This window comes from Mustela putorius, unplaced genomic scaffold, assembly GCF_011764305.1.
Source record: "Mustela putorius furo isolate JIRA1106 unplaced genomic scaffold, ASM1176430v1.1 tig00000721_pilon_pilon_pilon, whole genome shotgun sequence".
In the NCBI taxonomy this organism is placed as follows: Eukaryota; Metazoa; Chordata; class Mammalia; order Carnivora; family Mustelidae; genus Mustela; species Mustela putorius.
Genome location: NW_025421456.1, coordinates 2728668 through 2749907, shown reverse-complemented (window position 1 = coordinate 2749907; position 21240 = coordinate 2728668). Strand labels below are relative to the sequence as shown.

Genomic DNA, 21240 nt, shown 5'->3' with positions numbered 1-21240 from the left:
CTTATATGTTACCTTAAACTGCAAGTTCAGGGAATAGAGTAGAATTTTAGGCTTATCTCCATCTGTTGTTCCATCATGTTCATTCCAAAGAGGAATAGGCTGCTCCCCACCTAAAGAGATTAAATAATTAAGGGTCTGGGGCAATCACTTTAAGAGGAAAATAATAATTTTGTGCAAAAACAGTTTTCTTTTTTCTGAACATTAACTTATTCTTTAGTACAGACTGTAACCATGACACATTTCACTGACACAGATTTTTCTAAGTTAGGGATAATACTGCATATATAGGCATTTATTAAGAACATTTTAAAAGGACTAAAGACATTATATGTATAATAAATGTAATTATATATCTCAGAAAATGTATCTGAGGGGACAAAAGTAAACTGAATTGATTTCTTTAACCAAATATGTGAACCTGTTGTTTACATTTTTATATGCTGCAAACAAGATTAAAAGAAAAAATAAAGGTGATGAAATTTTAAAATAAGGTAGTATGCGCTAATAATAAAGAGTGTGACAGCAAAGGTTTGTCCTACAAATTTAAAAAAAGGAGGAAAAATTCTTCAGTTTGAAAATATCTACAAAGGTCTACAGTTAAAATGATATGCTCAATCGTGAAAAGCCTGAAACTTCCCTAGGCTTAGATAAAGTATAAGGCAAGGATGATTCCTCTTACCATTTCTGTTCAACATCATACGTCAAGTCCTAGCTAATGCAATAACACAAGAAAAGGAAAGAAAAGATACAGAGACTGGGAAGGAGAAAATAAAATTGTCTTTGTTGTTCACAAATGACAAGATTATATATGTGGAAAATCTGACAAAACTGACCAAAAAAAAAAAAATGCTGGAACCAATAAGGGATTATTGCAAGGATAAAGGATTATAAGGTTACAGGTCAATCACTTTCCTGTATACTGTATACTGTATAATGAAGAGTGGAATTTGAAATTAAAAACACAATGCAACTTATATTAACATCACAAAAATTAAGTTAATCAGGTATAAATTAATATATGTATAAGATCTACATGAGGAAAACTGAAATTCTGAGGCTAAGTATCAAAGAAGAACTAAATAAATGGAGAGGTATTTCATGTTCATAGACAAGAAAACTCAAGATTGTCAAGATGTCAGTTCTTCCCAATTTCAGTTTTAAATTCAATGCAATTCCAATCAAAACCTAGCAAGTTATTTTGTGGATATCAACAAATTGATTCTAAAGTATGTATGGAAAGACAAAAGACCCAGAATAGCCAAGAAGAACTAAGCTAGAGCACTGGCACTTTCTGACTTCAAGACTACAGTAAACATTGGAGTGTGGGGTTGGTGAAAGAATAAACAAATAATACATCACTGGAACAAAATGAAAAGCACAGAAACAGATACATACAGTGAACTGATCTTTGACAAAAAAGAAAAGGCAATACAATGAAGGAAAGTCAGTCTTTTCAGTAGACGATGCTGGGGTAACTGGATATCGACATGCAAAAAAAATGAATCTAGACATAGATCTTATACCTTTCACAAAAATTAACTCAAAATGGATCACAGACCTAAATGTAAAATGTAAAACTATAAAAGTCCTGTAAAATAACATAGGAGAAAACATAAATACCCTTCCATATGGACTTTTTAGATACAACACCAAAGGCATAATCTATGAAAGAAAGAATTGATAAACTGTACTTCACTAAAATTAAGAGCTTCTATTTTACAAAAGAAAAAGCTTCTATTTTACAACTGTAACTGGGAGAAAATACTTCCAAAAAATACATGTGATAAAGGACTGTTGTCTAAAATATGCAGAGCTCTAAAAACTAAAAAAGACAAAAAACATGATTAAAAAATGGGCCAGGGGCACCCGGCTGGCTCAGTGGGTTAAAGCCTCTGCCTTCAGCTCAGGTCAAGATCCTGAAGTCCTGGGATTGAGCCCCGCATCAGGCTCTCTGCTCAGCGGGGAGCCTGCTTCCCTCCCTCTCTCTCTGCCTGCCTCTCTGCCTACTTGTGATCTCTGTCTGTCAAATAAATGAATAAAATCTTCAAAAAAAAAAAAAAGGGCCAAAGACCTTAATAGACATTTCACCAAAGAAGATACACAGATGATAAATAAGCACAACAAAAGATCCTTTGCAGAGCATCATCATACCATCAAGAAATGAAAATTAATACTAAGATACCACTACAAATCCATTAGAATAGCCAAAAGCTGGAACACTGAAACACCAAATGCTGATAAGGAGATGAAGCCGCAATATCCCTCATTCATTCTTGGTGAGAATGCAAAACAGTATAGCCACTTTGGATGACTTTTGGTAGTTTTCTATTAAATTAAACATATTCTTACCGTATGATCCAGCAATCATACTCCTTGGTTGCAATTCAAAGGAGCCGAAAATTTATGTCCACATAAAAACTTGCATACAGATGTTTGTAGCAGCTTTATTCATAATTGTCAAAATGTGGAAGCAACCAAGGTAGGGATAAATAGGTGGAGCACTAAGAAGTTTTAGGGCAGTGAAACTACTGTGTAGGAGTAGTATACAGTATCTGTATAATGTATACATTATTATATATATACATTACATGTGTACATATACATTATTATATGTATACATTATTTTATGTAGGAGTAGTATGCAGTATCTGTATAATGTATACATTATACTATATACTGTATGCAGTATACAGTATCTGTATAATGGTAGATACGTGTCATTATTCATTTGTCGAAAGCCACAAAGTGTACAACACCAAGAGTGGACCCTAATGTAAACGATGGACTTTGGGTGATAATGGTTGCTGATGCAGATTCATCAGTTGTAACTCATGTGCCAGTCTGGCGGGGAACGTTGATAATGCGGGAGGCTATATATGACTGGAGGCAGGAGATATCTGGTTTTCTGTAATTTCCCTCAATTTGCTGTGGAACAAAAATTGCTCTAAAAAGTTAATTTTTTTTAAAAGCCTATCTGTTTTATTGATCCTATCACTGCCGTGAGTATCTTTTATGTAGTCACAGAAAGTTTTTTTTCTTAAAGTTTAGAAGTAAGAGTTCTGCCTCTTACAAAATATATTGCACCATAATTTTAGCTTATAGAAATATCAGAGACACTATTAGTCACATTAACTCCACATTTTTTTTTACCTCATTTTAAATTAAATATATAATTGGCCCAATTCTCAGAAGGTAACCTCCTTATATGTTTCTAAGATGGCTGTCCATATTCAAAACTAAATCTCTTCTGTTTACTAGGTCAGTGCTTACCTACATCTTTCTAAAACCCAGGGAGTCTGTGGACAGTAAAATTGTAAGAACTGATTCCTCAAAAAAAGAATTTTACTAACAAACTTAATGATTGCTGTAAATGAGTATTTCTATACAATATCCAAAAGAAAATGCCTAGAGCTAAATTTAATATTAAAGACAAGCATAAGGAAAAAGTGTAAGAAATAAAGAAATAAGGCAATAACTATGAAGATTATGGGGAAGTAGGGAAGCAATACAGAGATTAGAATACTAAGAAACTTGGCTACAAGGGTTCAAAGTATTCCCTCTCAATAGTGCTCTGCGGTTTTGTAAAATCTCTGCTCCATAAGGTCCTGGGGCCAGCCAGATGATAAATGACTTACTTTCAGCTCTTTTCCTAGAGTTCACTCTATTGTCAAGAAGGAATGGTTCAGGGATTAGACTTAGCTACTGAATGACTTCGGTATCTGAATTCTTCACAGTGATTAGTAAACATTCATGGTTAGAACATTAATTTCTAGCTTTCCTTTCCAGCTCATTCTTCATAGACCTAGGAATATACTTGCAATTCCTCACTGACTGCAATTTGAACATAAAGAAAAGTCTTTCCTTATGGAAGACACGTATTGCATGGAGCACTACGTGTAGCGCATAAACAATGAATTTTGGAACACCGAAAAGAAATAAAATAAAAAAGAAAAGAAAAGCTTTTCTTTCTCTTTCATCAAAACTACCGTAAGGGCAACTCATAGTGCCAGTCTGATACTAGAACTCTACAATGCTAGCTTTTTAACCATCAAAGATTCAAAGTTACTTTAAGAGTCTATTTATTTAAAAAAAAAAGTCTATATATTTTTGTATGTTTTTTCATTATACATATTCAGTAATAACAGATTTGAAAATATTCTTTAGAACTCATACAAATTAACCAGTTTAAAATGTTCTTAACTTCCACATCTCAATGTTCTAATGCGATTTTAACCAGGTAAATGGGCCACATCAAAACTTCTGTATATTCCCCAAACAGAAGCACCTTCAGTGGCAGAAAGAACTTGGCTGTTTATTTCTTTTCTTCGTTAATGGTTTGTATTCAACTTATTTTCAGAAAAATTCCAAGTCTACCAATTGAGCTGATTTTTTAAAACTTAACTTGTGAAAATCTATAGCTCTATTGTGCCTCTTCAATATAATCATTTAGTAGTTCCCTGACTTCAGATAAAATCAGAACCAGCTCATGAGAATCAGGAAAAACTGTTGTCCACATGAGTACTACACAATTTAATTCCCTACTGCAATGAGTTTTGTCCCCCCTTGGGGCCTTATTGAATACTTGTCCTTAAGCTCTACCTGCATCTTCTCTACCTCTCCTTTCTTGCCAAAGATATTTCATTTATGAGGTTTGGGAATAGGACTTCCTCTGTAGAGTCTTTTCTGATTTCTTCAACTAGATTAGCTTCTCCTCTGGCACAGACACAGCACCCTGTTCTTGTCATTCATAGAACTCATTAAAATTATAATTGAATATCCAAATACTTAATAAATCTGTTAAATGAATGAATTTATTCATCAACATGGAGGAATCTCCTCGATAGCAATTTATAGATGTGGCTTCATTATTATTTTAACATGATTATATCCATACTATAAATATTTAGCCTCAAGAATTCTTATGCAGTCAACTTATTTTCCATTCTAATACCTCTTAAAACTTTACCTTACAAATATGATATACTCTTATGTATATGTATATGTAAAGCATATGAATACTTTATCTTATGAATCTTTTTAAAATCAAACATATATTTCCTCTTTAAATCTAAAACTATTACTAAGATGCTCATTTGTAATCTACTCTTTATTTTAATGGAATAACTCCTCTTTTTTATTTTTATACAGAGAGAAACAAAAGGAAATCTGAATTTTTTTATGGAATAATTCCTCTTTTTTATTTTTATACAGAGAGAAGCAAAAGGAAATCTGAATTTTATTTATTTACTTTTTATTTATTTTCAGTATAACAGTATTCATTATTTTTGCACCATACCCAGTGTTCCATGCAAACCGTGCCCTCTCTAATACCCACCACCTGGTTCCCCCAACCTCCTACCCCCTGTCCCTTCAAAACCCTCAGGTTGTTTTTCAGAGTCCATAGTGTCTCATGGTTCACCTCCCCTTCCAATTTCCCCCAACTCCCTTCTCCTCTTCATCTCCCCATGTCGTCCATGTTATTTGATATGCTCCACAGATAAGTGAAGCCATATGATAATTGACTCTCTCTGCTTGACTTATTTCACTCAGAATAATCTCTTCCAGTCCCGTCCATGTTGATATAAAAGTTGGGTATTCATCCTTTCTGATAGAGGCATAATACTCCATAGTGTATATGGACCACATCTTCCTTATCCATTCGTCCGCTGAAGGGCATCTTGGTTCTTTCCACAGTTTAGCGACTGTGGCCATTGCTGCTAAAACATCGGAGTACAGATGGCCCTTCTTTTCACTACATCTATATCTTTGGGGTAAATACGCAGTAGTGCATTACCCTGATCCCCAAACCAGGCAAAGACCCTACCAAAAAGGAGAATTTCAGGCCAATATCACTGATGAATATGGATGCTAAGATTCTCAACAAGATCCTAGCAAACAGGATCCAACAGCACATTAAAAAGATTATCTATCATGACCAGGTGGGATTCATTCCTGGGCTACAAGGATGGTTCAACATTCGCAAATCAATCAATCTGACAGAACAAATTAATAAGAAAACAGAGAACCACATGGTCCTCTCAATTGATGCAGAAAAAGAATTTGACAAAATCCAGCATCCATTCCTGATTAAAACGCTTCAAAGTATAGGGATAGAGGGAACATTCCTGAACTTCATCAAATCTATCTATGAAAGACCCACAGCAAATTATCATCCTCAATGGGGAAAAAGCTTGCAGCCTTCCCGTTGAGATCAGGAACACGACAAGGATGCCCACTCTCACCACTCTTGTTCAACATAGTATTAGAAGTCCTAGCAACAGCCATCAGACAACAAAGAGAAATAAAAGGTATCCAAACTGTAATCTACTCTTGATGCATAGTAAAAATATAAGGGTTGCCACAGATGATTTACTGGGTAACAAGCAGAGTCATCATATGGTATAAAGTTAAAATCTTATTTTTATCTAAATCTTGCTCCCAAATGAGTAATATTAGTTTGGTTAACAGACATACACTGTTAGCTCTTCTTGTGGGGGTGGGGAAGAAGCATAAAGGAGCTTTGTAAAATTTATAAATCGTAAATGTATACATTATACAATGACAAAAGTAATAAGCAAAAGAATCTGTAGGTGGAAAAGCCAAAAAAGGAATGCAGAGTTTTAGGGAGTTACTCAAAAACTATATCTAAATGATAGGATCAATACTCATACCACAGATAAATGAAACATCATGGACCCATTGAGAATAAAAATCTGCTCAAAACTCTATATTACAAGGTACCAGATTATCTTACCAGAAACTTTCTGTATTACTTCATTAACTTCCTTCATGAACACTTTCTGTACAAATACCAAATGGTTTAGAAGATCAGTTGTGAGATTATGTTCAAAGGAACCAACCTGCCAAGCAAAATCAGAATATTAGATTAACAATACTCACTATATTTGTTGTAAATACCTCTTTTGCTCACATAGGTCATCCCAAACTCTGAAGAAAAACAATGAACTATTGATATATTATTTGAAAAAAAGGATAAAAAAATATTCAGATTGCCCAATATCCACTGGTCTGACATTATTATGGGCCATTCCTTAATTTTTTTTTAATAACAGGAGCTAATAAAGTATCTTTTTTCTACCTTTTGAGAGTGAATGAAATTTATACTTTATGTAACCTGCTAATCTCAATACTGAAATTTTGTCTAGAGTACTTTTTATTTTCAATGACTACTATTATAGTTAGTGGTAGAACCATGGACAAGTATCATTACCCATGAAAGTAAATTTATTTGCACATTCAAATAAGGACCATCTACTTTGTACATCATTAGATGTTAAGGACTTAGCTGTGAATAAAAACAACAAAATCATGGCTCTTATGAGGCTAACATTCGCATGAAATAGCAAATCAGATATATTCAACCAGCTTTCATACATCTCTATAATTAGTATAAAATGTAAGATTTCTGGGAAGAACTGAAGCTGAGTATTATAGTAAAGATAAGCTGAAACACCCTTATGAGTAAGACAAATGCTTCAGACTTGCCACTTTGTTAGCAGCAATGGCCACAGTTGCCAAACTGTGAAAGAACCAAGATGCCCTTCAACGGACGAATGGATAAGGAAGACGTGGTCCATATACACTATGGAGTATTATGCCTCCATCAGAAAGGATGAATACTCAACTTTTGCATCAACATGGAAGGGACTGGAAGAGATTATGCTGAGTGAAATAAGTCAAGCAGAGAGAGTCAAATATCATATGGTTTCACTTATTTGTGGAGCATAAGAAATAACATGGAGGACACAGGAGAGATGGAAAGGAGATGGGAGTTGGGGGAAAGTAGAGGTGGAGACGAACCATGAGAGACTATGGACTCTGAAAAACAATATGAGGGTTTTGAAGGGGTGGAGGATGGAAGTTCGGGTGCACCTGGTGGTGGGTATTATGGAGGGCACGTATTGTATGGAACACTGGGTGTGGTGCATAAACAATGAATTCTGGTACACTGAAAAGAAATTTAAAAAATTTTTAAAAAGACAAGTATATCTCACTGTGATTGTGTACTTTAATACACCACATATATTCAGGCTAAAAAAAAATTAAGAAAGCAAAATAGATTTAGTAGTCTTTACTTAAATGAGAATTCACATAAAGTCTAAGTTGTACCAGTCACTTTTTATTTTGTATAGTAGTACAGAATGGGCTAAGATGATTTTCATGTGTATTTATTTTAAGCCATAGTGAAACAGGCAACTGTCTGAGGAATGCAACTTTAGATTCTTTCAAGAGTTTGTATTCTTAGCAAATCTGGGTTAGTGTTCTTCCCCAATTACAAACTTTATACCTCACTAATAGCCAATATTAGTAGGGAATTATGCAACATACTGCATCGGATTTGTTTTATTTTCTGTCAAATGAGGCATTAAGAATAGTATTGCTAGAGTTTGAAGCACTTCTTTTTCAGAATAGAAAACACAAACAAAATATGCTTTATAATCTACCTTTTAAATAAATACCTGACTTCTAGAATTTTGTACACTATTTTTTTTGTATACTCATTTTTCACATAAAGAAATCCTAACCCTTAGAGAGGTGGCAGGTTAAGCAGAGTCTAAAGAAGGTAAACCAAACTTAAATATCTCCCATAGCTCTAATATTTCTAGCAAAGAACTCAAACAGCATTCTCACAGATGCTTTACATTCTAGCGAATAAAACTTACAAAAGAAATAGTTAGAAAATTGCTTTTTGATAACGTTGCAATTGTTTCTGACAAACTGACAAAGAAAGCTGAGACCCACACTGTGTAAGAATTCTACGTTGCTCATCTGACTGTGGAAAGATTTAGGGAAAGTTATTTATTTCCCTTCAGCTTTAACTTTCTGCTGTATTATATTAGCATAATAACAGATGACTTGCTTACCACAAATCAAGTAAAAAACATTAATCAGAAGGTTTTTTAAACTTATCACAGTTATAACAATATAAAGTGAAAAAATAATGACTGAATCATGTGTGCTGGTTTTCAACTTCCCTTAGTAAAGAAATTAGTCTGAATTCAACTGTAATTATTTTATTTGTATGACCTTTAGATTGTTAATAAATATGAAAAAAAGATTGTGTCTTCCTGAAGAATCATGTAACCTTCTGAAACCTCAGTTTTTTCACTTACAAAATGAGAACAAATATATATGCCTCTTAGGATTGATTGAAGTATTATACAAGTCAATGCATATAAGTGCTATTAGCTTTTTTATAACCAAATGAACCATAAAGTATTAACAAGAAAGATATGAAACCTAATGTAAGAAATACAAATTCAAAGATGACTAATAAAAAAAGCATATTTACGTGAAACTATAGAGAGAAATATACACACATGTGTACATACACATACCCCAGATTTGGTATAAAATTCTATAAGAATAAATGATTTAATGATCTGTCTTGAAAGTTAGACCTAAAGCTTCAAGCCTCCTAAATGACAAAGCATAAAGGAATTAAAAAGTACTTACTTCTGCCACACAACGTAGATAATTCCCCTGTAAATAGTACCCTTGTTTAGAAGGTAGTTCATCAATACTCCACACCTGATCTGAATAACTATCATGTTCTTCCATTATGTATTTCCCTGACATAGTAACAGGAGGAAGGTTGAGGCTGGCAGAAGGAGGAATGGTTGACATGTCTGTGGCAGAAACTTTTGAAGTAAAACGTAATCTGTGATTTGGCAGCTCAAATGTAAACCTTGTCTGTGCACCTGTAAGACATAAGAAAAGTTACTTTGTTCAGTGCTCATTCACTCCTTTGTTCAAAAAATGATTTCTAAAAAAATGCATTCATATCCCAAATAAAACAAATCCTTAGATATATGCATGGATATGATAGTCAGTATTATTAAGCCAGAAAGTATTATTTACTAAGCCTACAAAGTGCCAGAGAAACACCTACTAATGATCTTTATTTCACAGAAGGTAGAACAGAAAGAAACTATCTTTGTCAAAGAAGAGTTATAACAAGAGAAATTAAGTGTAAAAAAATTCTCATCCATATTCACATTCATTCTGCTTTATTAGCAGAGAAGTCAGCACCTAACAGCTAGGCTCCTGTCACTGATTCAGTGAAAACTATCAAATCTTCGTACTCACTGAAAATATTCACCAGGTATAAAATTATGCCAACACATATATTTTTGACCTTAACAGTAATTATTAACAGGACCATATACCAAATAAGGATATGTTATGAGTTTCAGTTTACTAAAACTACTGCTGGTTCTAAACACGTAAATCAATAATTTGGCATGCAATTGTTCAAATAATTATAAATATACAATCTATAGTATTATTCAAGCCATATTTCTCCAGCTATTTATGAAGGTATTAAGGAGTAGAAAAAGCCTTGTTAAAATCAAGATCTATTATCACCCATTGTATATACTGTGTAATGTATACACACATGCTCCTTTGCAACCAACAAAGTCTTACACTGTTCTTTTTTAACACATATACTGTATTATTTGTTTCAGGAGTACAGGACTATGATTCATCAGTCTTACACAATTCACAGCACTCACCACACCATATACCCTCCCCAGTGTCCATAACCCAGCCATCCCAACCCTCCCACACCACTCCCCGCCAGCAACCCTCAGTTTGTTTCCTGAGATTAAGTCTTAAACTGTTCTATACATTACCAATTCTCTCCACTCAAACATCATTAGTCTATTTTGCCTATATACATATTATACTTTAACAAATATGCTTAGTACTCTCAATTGTGTCAGAAATAATTTTCTTTTTTTAAAATACTAGTAAAAGATCACTCATGTATTACATTCACTATATTCACTAGCTATATAATAATGTTTATACTTGAAATGAGTTAGGCATAAACAGAAAAAAGTTCCTTCACCAAATGTTGTATACAACTGTGAGTGACCAGACAGATCATGACTGCTTTAACTTCTTACTAACTTCCAACCAGGCAACTCAGTGACTATCACTTGCAGGATGAAAGGTGGTGGCTACCACAGTAATTACCATTTCTACTACTACCACCAGCATTACCAAGTACAAACATCAAGACTGAAGTAATCCTAGGCCTCAGGTCATCCCTCATCACTAGTATAGTCATTCTGTTGCTATTTTTGTCCCTTTTCTTCATTTCGAGAAAAACTATGTGTTCCTATCTGTCTGGATATTTGATACTACATTTACTTTGCTCCTAAATATTCATATCTTCCTAGTTCCAACTGCTTATTTGGCTTTTGACCTACTGTCTTTGTTGAATCTTATATTACATGGATGCCCTGGAAAAAATGGCCAAGATGAGCCCAATTTATTGTCAACCCAACAGCTGAAGGCCTAATACTTCTGACTGCTAAATCTGGAAACTCCCTTCATAATGCTTCTCTTTCTAGTAATAGAAAGATCTTGATGTTCAGAAAAATCCCTCTCAATAAAGAAAAGTTAAAATGTTAGGAGTAGGAATAAAGATATACATGTAAATATAAATACATATGTGTATTCTTATATATTTATATATGTCTACGTATGCACATGTTTAAATTAGTAATACAACTTACATTAATGGTATAAAGGAGAAAAAACATTTTAATTTCAATAGATGTAGGAAAAAATCATCTGATAATATTCACCAGTTTCTCTTCATAGAAACACTTAACACACTAAGAATAAAAGTCAATTTTCTTAAATTCCCTGATAAAGGGAATCTAGAAAAACCTTATAGCAAACTTCACATTCATTGATGAAATATTGATTTCTTTAAGAAATAAGAGTAAGAAAAGGATGCCCACAATATCTCCTTTTCTGAACATTAGAGCAGAGCACCATAAAAAAAAAGAAATAAAAAATCTTAAGGACTAGAAAGGAAGAAACAAAAGTATCATTTGCAAATGGTACAAGTATCTACTTAGGAAACTCCAAAGAATCTTATTAGCAATAAAAAAAGTTCACTATGGCGGTGAATATAAAATTAACATAAAAGGATCAAACGCATTTGTACATCTTACCACGAGATTAGAAAATGCCATTTTACAAAATATCCCATTTGTACTAACTAAACAATAACAATAACATAAGGTACCTAGGAATTTATGCAAATAATTTTATTTTGTAACAGAGGCACAAAAACATTAGGTTGAAATATTTTATTATAAATTTTGTAGAAAAACACTGGAGAAGACCTAAAGAGACAATATCAATTCTCAGTATTAATCAATATTGTCAATTCTCTGCCTGGGTTAAACATCTGACTTCGACTCAGGCTCAGGCTGTGATTTGGGATAGAGCCCCACACTGGGCTCCCTGCTCAGCGGGAGCCTGTTTCTCCCTCTTAATCTCCCTCTGCCTGCCACTCACCCTGCTTGTGCTCTCTGTCAAGTAAATAGAATCTTATATTCTCAATTCTCCCCAAGTAAATCTATGGATTTAATAAAATCCTTGTAAGAATCCAAATAGGCTTCTTCAAAGAACTTGACAAACTGACTTCTAAAATGAAGATGAAGGAGTAATTAAAAATAACCAAGATAACTCCTTAAAAAGGGAATGTCAGATAGCAATATGAGACTGTAAATAGGTGGTACAAATAGGACAATGAAGCATAATAAAGAGCTTTGAAACAGATCCAACATATATCAGCACTTAAGAGATAACAATAATGGACTATGTATCAACGGAAAAAAAGGACAGATCAGTCAGTAACTGATGGTGCAGTAACTGATTAGACAAATGCACATCAAATTAAAGAAAAAAATAATTCCATATAGACTAAAAACTTAAAAAGAAACATTAAAAAACATTTAACAGAAAACATAAGAGAATAGCTTCATAATCCTGAGAAGATAAGGTATTCTTTAAGATATAAAAATACATATCACCCAAGAAAATACTGGTAATTCAATTACTTTAAAATTAAGAATATTTATTGTTCAAAAGACAATAAAGTGAAATAAGCCTCTAATGAGATGAAAATGTATGTTAAACTTATAATATTAGAAGGATAACATAAAACATATAAAGAATTCCTGTGGACAAAAAAAAAAAAAATACAAATGATTCAATGGTACAATGGGCAAAAAACAATAACCATCAACAGGCACTTCATAAAAGAAAACATATAATAATATCTTAATAAAAAATCAGCTTAATTAAAGAAATATAAATTAACATCGCAGTAAAATACCATTCCACATTTACCAAACAAAGCAAAAATTTAAAAGTGAGAATATACCAACTGTTGACAAGGATGTGCAATAATGGGAATTCTTATCTAATACAGGAAGGACAGTGAATACTGGTGAACACAAGTACTTTGGGAAACAGTTTTGTACTTTCTAATAAAATTGAGGATGCATTTACCCTACAATCTAGCTGTACCACTCTTAAGTAAATATCGAGAAACTCATGCATATGTACTAAGAGATGTATGTGAGAACTGTAATAGCAAAAATATAAAATGAGCCAAAGATCCATAGACAGTAGAGTAGCTAAGTTGTAATATAATCACTTAACGGACTATTAGGTATCAGTGAAAATTGAATGAACCACAGATACATGAATGAACAGATAAATCTCAAGCAAAATGTACAGCAAAAATTTTCCAATTAAAAAAATATATTAGTGGGAGTTCATACAAATAAAGTTCAAAACATAAGACATTTATGAGCATATACATACATGGTAAAACTATAGAGAAAAGCAAAGGAATGGGTAACACAAAATTAATGTTAGTGGTTATTCCATTAAGAGTCTTGAAGAAAATCTGGTAATGATAATATTCTCTGAAGGAGCCTTCACAGTACTGGTAATGTTTTCATTCTTAGTTTGTGTAATTGGTAGGTAAGGTCACAGTTAATTATTCTTGAAACTGTGTGTATATAATTTACATGCTTTTTATATATGGTAAGTTCCAGAATAAAAATACAGCAGCAAAAAATTTTTGGAGAGAATACAGAAGGATCACAATATCTTATAAAAGTAGCTATTTTGAAGAAGCCAAATAACCTCTGATTTGCACTCAATTCACCAATGAGAAAATAAACCAAGCTATTCAGACTATAAAGAAATGAACAAATGTGGAAATTGATTTAACTTAAGTTTGATTAGAAATGGCCTCAATAGTTATATATATGTTTTTTCTTTTTTATATTTTTCTTATTTGTTTTCTTTTTTTTAAATTCTTTTCTTTTCTTTTCTTTTTTTTTTTTTTCCTTTTTGAACCTCTTTTTATCCCCTTTCTCCCCCCTCACGATTTGGGATCTCTTCTATTTGGTTAAAGCATATTTTACTGGGGTTGTTGCCACCCTTTTAGTATTTTACTTGCTCCTTCATATACTCTTATCTGGACAAAATGACAAGACAGAAAAATTCAACACACAAAAAAGAACAAGAGGCAGTACCGAAGGCTAAGGACCTAATCAATACAGACATTGGTAATATGTCAAATCTAGAGTTCAGAATGACAATTCTCAAGGTTCTAGCCGGGCTCAAAAAGGCATGGAAGATATTAGAGAAACCCTCTCAGGAGATATAAAAGCCCTTTCTGGAGAAATAAAAGAACTAAAATCTAACCAAGTTGAAATCAAAAAAGCTATTAATGAGGTGCAATCAAAAATGGAGGCTCTCACTGCTAGGATAAATGAGGCAGAAGAAAGAATTAGTGATATAGAAGACCAAATGACAGAGAATAAAGAAGCTGAGCAAAAGAGGGACAAACAGCTACTGGACCACGAGGGGAGAATTCGAGAGATAAGTGACACCATAAGACGAAACAACATTAGAATAATTGGGATTCCAGAAGAAGAAGAAAAAGAGAGGGGAGCAAAAGGTATACTGGAGAGAATTATTGGGGAGAATTTCCCCAATATGGCAAAGGGAACGAGCATCAAAATTCAGTAGGTTAAGAGAACGCCCCTCAAAATCAATAAAAATAGGCCCACACCCCGTCACATAATAGTAAAATTTACAAGTCTCAGTGACAAAGAGAAAATCCTGAAAGCAGCCCGGGAAAAGAAGTCTGTAACATACAATGGTAAAAATATTAGATTGGCAGCAGACTTACCGACAGAGACCTGGCAGGCCAGAAAGAGCTGGCATGATATTTTCAGAGCACTAAACGAGAAGAACATGCAGCCAAGAATACTATATCCAGTTAGGCTATCATTGAAAATAGAAGGAGAGATTAAAAGCTTCCAGGACAAACAAAAACTGAAAGAATTTGCAAACACCAAACCAGCTCTACAGGAAATATTGAAAGGGGTCCTCTAAGTAAAGAGAGAGCCTACAAGTGGTAGATCAGAAAGGAACAGAGACAATATACAGTAACAGTAACCTTACAGGAAATACAATGGCACTAAATTCATATCTCTCAATAGTTACCCTGAATGTGAATGGGCTAAATGCCCCTGTCAAAAGACACAGGGTATCAGAATGGATAAAAAAACAAAACCCATCTATATGTTGCCTTCAAGAAACTCATTTTAAGCCCGAAGACACCTCCAGATTTAAAGTGAGGGGGTGGAAAAGAATTTACCATGCTAATGGACATCAGAAGAAAGCAGGAGTGGCAATCCTTATATCAGATCAATTAGATTTTAAGCCAAAGACTATAATAAGAGATGAGGAAGGACACTATATCATACTCAAAGGGTCTGTCCAACAAGAAGATTTAACAATTTTAAATATCTATGCCCCCAACGTGGGAGCAGCCAACTATATAAATCAATTAATAACAAAATCAAAGAAACACATAAACAATAATACAATAATAGTAGGGGACTTTAACACTCCCCTCTCTGAAATGGAAAGATCATCCAAGCAAAAGATCAACAAGGAAATAAAGGCCTTAAACGACACACTGGACCAGATGGACATCACAGATATATTCAGAACATTTCATCCCAAAGCAACGGAATACACATTCTTCTCTAGTGCACATGGAACATTCTCCAGAATAGATCACATCCTCGGTCCTAAATCAGGACTCAACCGGTATCAAAAGATTGGGATCATTCCCTGCATATTTTCAGACCACAATGCTCTAAAGCTAGAACTCAACCACAAAAGGAAGTTTGGAAAGAACCCAAATACATGGAGACTAAACAGCATCCTTCTAAAGAATGAATGGGTCAACCGGGAAATTAAAGAAGAATTGAAAAAAATCATGGAAACAAATGATAATGAAAATACAACGGTTCAAAATCTGTGGGACACAACAAAGGCAGTCTTGAGAGGAAAATATATAGCGGTACAAGCCTTTCTCAAGAAACAAGAAAGGTCTCAGGTACACAACCCAACTCTACACCTAAAGGAGCTGGAGAAAGAACAAGAAACCAACCCTAAGCCCAGCAAGAGAAGAGAAATCATAAGGATCAGAGCAGAAATAGATGAAATAGAAACCAAAAAAACAATAGAACAAATCAACGAAAATAGGAGCTGGTTCTTTGAAAGAATTAATAAAATTGATAACCCCCTGGCCTGACTTATCAAAAAGAAAAGAGAAAGGACCCAAATAAATAAAATCATGAATGAAAGAGGAGAGATCACAACTAACACCTAAGAAATAGAAACTATTATAAGAATATACTATGAGCAACTCTACGCCAATAAATTTGACAATCTGGAAGAAATGGATGCATTCCTAGAAACATATAAACTACCACAACTGAACCAGAAAGAAATAGAAAGCCGGAACAGACCCATAACCAGTAAGGAGATTGAAACAGTCATTAAAAATCTCCAAACAAACAAAAGCCCAGGGCCAGACGGCTTCCCGGGGGAATTCTACCAAACATTTAAAGAAGAACTAATTCCTATTCTCCTGAAACTGTTCCAAAAAATAGAAATGGAAGGAAATCTTCCAAACTCATTTTATGAGGCCAGCATCACCTTGATCCCAAAACCAGACAAGGATCCCATCAAAAAAAGAGAGCTATAGACCAATATCCTTGATGAACACAGATGCGAAAATACTCACCAAAATACTACCCAATAGGATTCAACAGTACATTAAAAAGATTATTCACCACGACCAAGTGGGATTTATTCCAGGGCTGCAAGGTTGGTTCAACATCCGCAAATCAGTCAATGTGATACAACACATCAATAAAAGAAAGAACAAGAAACATATGATACTCTCAATAGATGCTGAAAAAGCATTTCACAAAGTACAGCATCCCTTCCTGATCAAAACTCTTCAAAGTGTAGGGATAGAGGGCACATACCTCAATATCATCAAAGCCATCTATGAAAAACCCACCTCAAATATCATTCTCAATGGATAAAAACTGAAAGCTTTTCCGCTAAGGTCAGGAACACGGCAGGGATGTCCATTATCACTACTGCTATTCAACATAGTACTAGAGGTCCTAGCCTCAGCAATCAGACAACAAAAAAAAATTAAAGGCATCCAAATCGGCAAAGAAGAAGTCAAATTATCACTCTTCGCAGATGATATGATACTATATGTAGAAAACCCAAAAGACTCCACTCCAAAACTGCTAGAACTTATACAGGAATTCAGTAAAGTGTCAGGATATAAAATCAATGCACAGAAATCAGTTGCATTTCTCTACACCAACAGCAAGACAGAAGAAAGAGAAATTAAGGAGTCAATCCCATTTACAATTGCACCCAAAACCATAAGATACCTAAGAATAAACCTAACCAAAGAGGCACAGAATCTATACTCTGAAAACTATAAAGTACTCATGAAAGAAATTGAGGAAGACACAAAGAAATGGAAAAATGTTCCATGCTCCTGGATTGGAAGAATAAATATTGTGAAAATGTCTATGCTACCTAAAGCAATCTACACATTTAATGCGATTCCTATCAAAGTACCATCCATCTTTTTCAAAGAAATGGAACAAATAATGCTAAAATTTATATGGAACCAGAAAAGACCTCGAATAGCCAAAGGGATATTGAAAAAGAAAACCAACGATGGTGGCATCACAATTCCGGACTTCAAGCTCTATTACAAAGCTGTCATCATCAAGACAGCATGGTACTGGCACAAAAACAGACACTTGGATCAATGGAACAGAATAGAGAGCCCAGAAATAGACCCTCAACTCTATGGTCAACTCATCTTCGACAAAGCAGGAAAGAATGTCCAATGGAAAAAAGACAGCCTCTTCAATAAATGGTGTTGGGAAAATTGGACAGCCACATGCAGAAAAATGAAATTGGACCATTTCCTTACACCACACACGAAGATAGACTCAAAAGGGATGAAGGACCTCAATGTGCAAAAGGAATCCATCAAAATCCTTAAGGAGAACACAGGCAGCAACCTCTTGTACCTCAGCCGCAGCAACATCTTCCTAGGAACATCGCCAAAGGCAAGGGAAGCAAGGGCAAAAATGAACTATTAGGATTTCATCAAGATCAAAAGCTTTTGTACAGCAAAGGAAACAGTTAACAAAATCAAAAGACAACTGACAGAATGGGAGAAGGTATTTGCAAACGACATATCAGATAAAGGACTAGTGTCCAAAATCTATAAAGAACTTAGCAAACTAAACACCCAAAGAACAAATAATCCAATCAAGAAATGGGCAGAGGACATGAACAGACATTTCTGCAAAGAAGACATCCAGATGGCCAACAGACACATGAAAAAGTGCTCCATATCACTCGGCATCAGGGAAATACAAATCAAAACCACAATGAGATATCACCTCACACCAGTCAGAATGGCTAAAATCAAGTCAGGAAATGACAGATGCTGGCGAGGATGCGGAGAAAGGGGAACCCTCCTACACTGTTGGTGGGAATGCAAGCTGGTGCAGCCACTCTGGAAAACAGCATGGAGGTTCCTCAAAATGTTGAAAATAGAACTGCCCTATGACCCAGCAATTGCACTATTGGGTATTTACCCTAAAGATACAAACGTAGTGATCCAACGGGACATGTGCACCCGAATGTTTATAGCAGCAATGTCCACAATAGCCAAACTATGGAAAGAACCTAGATGTCCATCAACAGATGAATGGATAAAGAAGATGTGGTATATATACACAATGGAATACTATGCAGCCATCAAAAGAAATGAAATCTTGTGACGCCTGGGTGGCTCAGTTGGTTAAGCGGCTGCCTTTGGCTCAGGTCATGATCTCAGCGTCCTGGGATCGAGTCCCACATCAGGCTCCTTGCTCAGCAGGGAGCCTGCTTTTCCCTCTGCCTCTGCCTGCCATTCTGTCTGCCTGTGCTTGCTCTCTCCCCCTCTCTCTCTCTGATAAATAAAGTCTTAAAAAAAAAAAAAACAAATGAAATCTTGCCATTTGCGACAACATGGATGGAACTAGAGCGTATCATGCTTAGTGAAATAAGTCAAGCAGAGAAAGACAACTATCATATGATCTCCCTGATATGAGGAAGTGGTGATGCAACATGGGGGCTTAAGTGGGTAGGAGAAGAATCAATGAAACAAGATGGGGTTGGGAGGGAGACAAACCATAAGTGACTCTTGATCTCACAAAACAAACTGAGGGTTGCTGGGGGGAGGGGGTTTGGGAGAAGGGGGTGGGATTATGGACATTGGGGAGGGTATGTCCTTTGGTGAGTGCTGTGAAGTGTGTAAACCTGGTGATTCACAGACCTGTACCCCTGGGGATAAAAATATATGTTTATACAAAATAAAAAATTATAATAAAAAAAAAAACAAAGAAAAAAAAGAAATGGCCTCAATAGTTGAATAGCTCTGAAGAGTTCAAATAAAAAAAGGGTCCCTGCTGGCCATTCAAGGAATATGTAACTGGTATTTTTTACCTGACTGAAGAACATCATTAATGAAATTTAAAAGTGTTCTCATTAAAATTATTTAAATTTTACTATAGTATCTTCAAAACAAAAAGTACTTTTCATCAAAATATTACTAACTTTTCAAACCAATCATAAATTTTAAGAGACTGAATTCATTGTTACCTGTCATCCCATGACTTCTCATTCTTCCCATTTTGTATTCTGCTTTCAGAGATGGTAAAAGTGCTGCTCCAATGGCTATACCATCTAACATGGCACTGAATTTAAGAACAATGGGCTTCTTTTCTAAACCTTCAGGTAACTGAGGAAATTCATTTGTTTCGATAGGAGTTTGATTAACACTTGTTGGAGTTTTTTCAGAAGGTAGGGGTGTTGCAATATCTTCTTTCATAGGCTGTGGGCTATAAAACAAAAAAATCACTTAAAAATATGTAATTAGAACAGCTACCATATTATTCTATGAAATTACTAGAATTCATAATGAAAAATAGTGAAAATTAACTGTATACAGAGGTCTTCTCATACCAGACCACCTTAAGACTTCCTAAAAAAAAGCCACAGAAAAATGATGATCTAGAAAAGTAAACAAGAAATAATAAAAATACAAATGAATATTATACTATCAAGGCCAATCATATCGTTAATTTGAAACTAGAGTTAAGACTCATGTTTGATTTCAAATTCTATGACTTAAGCATTGTGCACTTTACTACTTCCTCTAACCTACTGTTAACACACCAAAGACCAATTTAAAGTATTACATAGAACCAGAGAACTTGAAGAAATAACTTACGCTGTAGAAGGCTGTCTGATAAGATCTGAGATCTGCTTAGATAGTTGGTGGGAACTTCGAACCATCATGCTATGTAAGGTGGCAGGGTGCTGGGGAATGTTGATGCTGATAGCTCCTACTTTGAACACGGCAGCATTGTTAGTCTTCAACCCTCTCTGAGCACTGTAAAGGGCTTGTGACTTGGCAATACTACATTTCACTACAGTTCTATTAATAAAGAAGGAGGAGCATTAAAAGACAGCCAAGTAAAGAGTAGTGTTGAAAAAGTATTTTCAGAGTAAGACAATGCTTTTAAATCATTCAATGAACTAAATGACTTAAGATTTTTCATGCATTTAAATCATATATTGAGGAAATATTTTATAAAAACATTGAAATATATTTATTTTATATTATTTTCATTGAAAACCATTCTACATCTTAACAGTTTATGGAAGAAAAGATGTATGTGCTTATAAGTAAAAGAATGAACACTGACATACTACATGTATACAACACACAAAATTCCATCTTTATTTTTCCTCCATTCAGAACTCCTCTTTTTGTCCCCAGCTTCTTTTAGGGATATGTGTAACCACTAAGAAAGCATAGATGCTGAATATCTAACAAAATACTCACTATACTTCTTAGAATCTAATCAAAGGAATTCATCAATCATCTAATATGCTAGAAGAAATTAACAAGAAGGAAGAAAT

General features: G+C 34.4%; 1 protein-coding gene across 5 annotated transcripts in view; it reads right to left on the bottom strand.

Moving 5' to 3' along the window:
- The window catches only part of KIAA1109 (KIAA1109 ortholog), a 220928-nt gene that overhangs the window by 65642 nt on the left and 134046 nt on the right, over window positions 1–21240 (bottom strand). For all 5 annotated transcript variants that reach the window (XM_013053923.2, XM_045083613.1, XM_045083614.1 and 2 more), the window contains 5 exons: window positions 20546–20752; window positions 19915–20153; window positions 9478–9722; window positions 6755–6860; window positions 13–110 (listed from right to left, as the gene is read on the bottom strand). In XM_013053923.2, coding sequence (XP_012909377.1) covers window positions 13–110; window positions 6755–6860; window positions 9478–9722; window positions 19915–20153; window positions 20546–20752 — 895 coding nt within the window. The remainder of the gene's footprint in view (window positions 1–12; window positions 111–6754; window positions 6861–9477; window positions 9723–19914; window positions 20154–20545; window positions 20753–21240) is intronic.